Consider the following 5,355-nt stretch of genomic DNA (forward strand, 5'->3'; position numbering starts at 1 on the left):
AACCTTTTTCTTAGTGACTTGCTTTACTACAAAACATTAAATCTTCAAAAACCATCCATCTCTTTATACCTTTGGTAATGTCTAATTCTATTCCTCTTTAAAGGGCAAAATATTCAGCATCATTGTTTGTTAAATATATTAAATATCCAACCCAAGCAAATTATATCTCTCTTTAACCATTGAGATGATATATTAAAAATTATATAACACACTATATATAAACTAATTCCATTAAACATAGAAATATTTCGAATTTTGTTTATAATTATTATTTTTAATAAAATGATATAAAATTCCACCTATTTACCTATTATTTTTTTTTACTGTCATCTGATAAATTTAAGTTAAAAATGAATACAAATGAATTATATAACTTGCCCGGCAAAGCCTAAATTGAGCTAAATACATTTATCAGTAATTATTGTTTTATTGTTTTTGGTTACACAAAATTTACAGTACACACAAAAAAATAAAAAAGCCACGAAAAAAATGTAAATGCAGAAACGCTGTGAAAAATTGTACGCGGAGGGGCAAACGTTCGGCGTGGAAAAAATGTAGATGGGTTAAAAATATCAGTTCTTACCTATGACCTGGCTTTTATTGTCGAAGTGCCGAGAGAGGAGATGAGCAACGGGAATAAATAGTAGGATTTTCGGTTTCAGGGAGCGGCCGCTGCACCAGCCAATTACAATGTCATTCTGCTCGACAAATATGGCGGCCACTACCACGAGGAAGGCAACGCTTTCCATATTGGAGAAGAATTCATTTCTCCATACCATTTGTCAACACTCGTTCCACACTTCTGATGCCGCTGCAGACACTCGCATTAAAGCATTCTGTCAGTCCAACAAGCTCACCGAGGCACTGGAGACCTTCAAGCATCTGCTTTCATCTAAATCAGATTCCATCCCTACTCTCAGCACTTGCAATCTCTTGTTAAGTAGCCTTGTTCGACGGAATCGACATGAATCAGCATTGTGTGCTTACATGCTTATGACTGAGACAGACATTCTACCAAATCTTAACACTTTGAACATTGTCATCAATTCGTACTGTCAAACAGGTAAAATGGATTATGCATTCGAAGTGTTTGAAGGAATGAAAGCACACGGATATGTTCCAAATGTAATAACCTTCAACACCCTCATCAAAGGGCTTTGCAGAAAGGGTAGAATTGGGGCTGCTGTCAAACTTTTTAATCAAATGGTGAGCAAAGAGCAGGTTCCTGATCTTTTTACGTATAATACTCTTATAGATGGGTTCTGCAAGACAGGGAAAACTCACGAAGCGTTCGGATTGTTAGCTGTTATGCTGCAAACGGGCCATTATCCTAACACGATCACGTTTAGCAGCCTCATGGATCAACTATGCCAAGAAGGCGAACTCCGGGATGCCAAAAATCTATTGTATCAGATGTTAAAAGAAGGGTATAAGCCTGATGTTATTACATTTACTGTTCTGATCGACGGCCTTTGCAAAGAAGCCAATTTGGAAGAGGGTGTAAAGCTTTTTTATGAAATGTCCAACAAAAATATATATCCTAATGTTGTCACATACAGTGTCCTTATTGATGGTTTATGCAAGGAAGGCAAGTTGGATGAGGCCAGTAAGCTATTCCATGAAATGCCCAACAAAAAGATATGCCCTAATGTTGTCACATATAGTGTGCTTATTGATGGTTTCTGTAAGGCAGGCAAGTTGGACGAGGCTAAGAAACTCTTCTATGAAATGCCTAATAAAAACATATACCCTGATGTTGTCACATACAATACGCTTATTGATAGTCTCTCTAAGGAAGGCAAGCTTGATGAGGCTAAGAAACTCTTACACGAAATGGCCAACAAAAACATATACCCCAATGTTGTCACATACAATGCACTTCTTGATGGCTTATGTAAAGAAGGCAAGTTTCATGAGGCTTTGAATCTGTTCTGTGAAATGCCCAACAAAAACATATGCTCCGATGTTGTCACATACAATGTCCTAATTAATGGTTTATGTAAGGAAGGGCAATGGCAGGTGGCTACTAAAGTGCTTCAAGAAATGCTAGATAAGGGGCACAATCCAAATGTTATCACATTCACTGTTTTGATTGATTGTTTTTGTAAAGAAGGCAAGTTTCAAGAAGCTCTCTGGTTGTTAGATGTTATGGTGATAATAGGCCACCAGCCTAATGAAGTCACATACAATACGCTTATAAATGGGTTTTGCAAGATGGGCAATCTGGAGAGGGCCAGGGAATTCCTTCAAGAGATGTTGGGTAAAGGTTGTAGGCCCGACCTAGTTAGCTATAGTGCATTGATAGATGGACTCTGCAAGCATCGCAGGATTGATGAAGCTCAACAAATCTTCTATGAGATGCCAAAACAGGGTTTGCGCCCTGATGTAGTTACATACAGTGCATTGATAGATGGCCTCTGCAAACTGGAAAATCTTAAGGAGGCAATAAAGTTATTTAAACACATGATAGAGAATGGTCATGTCCCTGATATGATTACATATATCACTCTCATGGAGGGACTATGCAAGAAAGGCACACACCAAGAGTCCATTACTCTATTGCATGAGATCTTAAAAAAAGGTTTGGCACTGTAGCTGTGACATATTTAGATGTGAGTAACAACCTTTGTAAAGATATTGCTGAAATGCACATGGCAAGATTCAGTAGTACTGTATGAATTGCGTTTGATGAAATGCAGAGGTGATTTTGGTAACAATGCACCAGGCAAGGTATCAGAAACAGGTAAAAATAATGGCATCTTTATACTTTAGGAAATTGAATCCACTTTGACGTCCTCAATTGAATTTTTTGCAACTTTGTAACTTGCTTTGGTGTTCCTTCTTTTTGTTATGGCTTTCACTCTTGAGGCCATATGTAATAATTTATTCGATATGTTGCATTTCCTGACTCTAGATATATTGAGTATTGAGTAATGCTTTGTATTTGTTTATTGTATACAATAAGTAGTACTGAATCATTAACACCATGTCATGTATTAATTACATTGCATTTTTTATTAGACATCTGCAAATACTTGAGTAGGCAGTCTTTGTCGTTGTAATTGTAACAACCAAGACAACTATCATCTTGTTCTGTCTGTTTTGATCTTGTTGCAATCTCCTTGTTTTACAAGCTGTCATGGGTATGTTTATCAGTTTGAAAGGACATTATTTAGGAACTGCGACATTTTTTAATCAAAGTAGTTCATTTGTAGCATAGGGCTGGTCGGTTCACTTCCATCTCCAAATGGTCAGCAACAAACAATAGGAGTTGGTTTAGTCTACAACACAATGCCCAAAACAGATCCAATGGCCACTAGACCTTTTCTGTTTCCACCTGGATCCTCTGGCATAGGGTCTCCAGCATTGTAATTACCATCAAGCCTGGAGGGAAAGTACGTTCTTTGAAAGACATGGCCAACCAGAATGCCCAGTTCTCCGTGTAGATAGGAAAATGAAAATTTTGCATAACATGTATATACCATCCTACAGTGAGGATCATTCCACACCAAACTGAGTTTCCATTCCTCCTTTTCTACCTCTATAACCTGTAAGATTTTGCTGGTTTCTTCTGCCCCATGTTGTGATAATTTTTATTTATACAAGTGGAAGTAGATATTCATGCCTGAACTTGCTTTGATGTCGATAATGTTAATGTGTTTTAATTGTTTACCTTGTTGCATGGCGTCTTATGTTTCTATGCATTTTTCTGTGTACACAGTGTAGTAGCTTTTGCTCTGTCTCCTACATATATATTCATTCATTTGTGATACTAGTTAGTGGTACATTTAGAACTAATTTGTTTGCGCTCTTGTAAATTGCAACATACCTGAGATATAAAATGTGCCGAAGATGTTTTGTCTGCAGCATGGCAGTTGTTCTAATATGTAACACATGCAGTCACTTTCTATTGAATCTTTTAGTTTTACCTTCCTGTTGCATTAATAGACAGATGAGACTATGAAGGGGATATTTCTGCTTAACTACGCAGTTCTCAATGATACATGTTTCTTTTGATAAGCAAGCACAACTTACTGTCAGAGAGAATAGATGCTTTCTAGAGGTACTTTAACTCAAAATAGGTTAACTTCAGGCCTTAAGGAACAATGATTCCTTGAGCAGTGCAAGGATCTGAATACCTCAATTGAAGTTACCCCCTTGAAGCAGAATTTGGATTTGAAACTGCAATTTTTACTTCTTCTCTTGCGACATAAGTTCTATATCATTAACTTGGCTTAAGATTAGACTGAACAATTAATGTGCTTGCACAATTTCTGGAACATACCCAGCTGAAATGCATTACAGATTATCAATGTTCCACCAAGACTCCGGTGTGGGGAGACGCGGGTGCGGGGAGACGCACAGGGGGGACGTGTGGGAGTACCCTCAAATTTTAGGGAAATTTTGGGGGTGCGGGGAGTCGTCGAGGTATATATATATATATATATATATATAAAATTCAAGTTCATATTCATTGTTCACTGTTCAATAATGAAAGCATAAAAATATTAAATAGACAATTGAAATTTGAATCATTGATCCATCCTCATCATTCATTTTGATACATACATCATTCATATGACATATTCAAGTGACAAGTCTCATTATTGAATTAATTATTATTCATACATACCATGAGATTCGAAAAACAAAAATAAATATCAATAATAAAATATTCAAATAATGCTCATGTTGTAATCAACGATTTTACACTTGCAGGCTTGCAGCTTGTTGTGTCACTGTTTTAATTTATTTTGCAATTTTTTTTTTTGTTTTTCTGCCCTGCAGGAAGAGTTTAAAAAAAAAATCATCATGTAAATTAAAATTTACAATGCAAATATAGTAGAATTAAATTTAAATTATTAAAATTTAAAAACAAAAACATAAACAAAAAGTAAAAATTAAATTCAAGTGACTGTGTTTTGAAACATTTTGAAGTTTTCATTAAAATTTATATTTAAAAATTATTATAATTTAAAACATTATAATTATAGTTTAAACAAATGATATCAAATTTAAAAATTTTAAAAATTACAGCAGGGCCGCAGGCTGTATGTTCACTGTTACAACATTTTTTTTTTTTAAAACTACAACATTAAAACAGTTCAGATTTCAAGCTTTAATGTCTACCTGGAGGTGGAGCCGCACAGCGTCAGGGACAGAGGGTTGACGACAAAGGACTCAGGGGGTCCGAGGATGCTGGGCTGCGGCTGAAACTTGAAAGTCGTGGTCAAAATTTTAAACAACAACGGTTGGAGCAACTGCCAACAGCAAGCCTGCAAGGGGACGCAGCACCCTGTCTCGGCTCAGCGTCTCTCAATGGCAATGACTCGGCTCACCGTCCCTCAGCTTAGA

The 5,355-nt window shown here is 36.4% G+C and overlaps 1 protein-coding gene across 1 annotated transcript; it reads left to right on the forward strand.

Annotated features, from left to right (window-relative positions):
• The first annotated feature begins 438 nt into the window (after positions 1-438).
• LOC149242767 (uncharacterized) lies at positions 439-4,405 on the forward strand. Its single transcript, XM_089374314.1, has one exon. It carries the CDS (start codon positions 691-693, stop codon positions 2,593-2,595), a length of 1,905 nt encoding a protein of 634 aa, XP_089230440.1. The 5' UTR covers positions 439-690; the 3' UTR covers positions 2,596-4,405.
• The last annotated feature ends 950 nt before the right edge of the window (positions 4,406-5,355 follow it).

This window comes from Pinus tabuliformis, chromosome 8, assembly GCF_031772625.1.
Source record: "Pinus tabuliformis cultivar Carrire ecotype Pingquan chromosome 8, CPIR1, whole genome shotgun sequence".
NCBI classification, from domain to species: Eukaryota; Viridiplantae; Streptophyta; class Pinopsida; order Pinales; family Pinaceae; genus Pinus; species Pinus tabuliformis.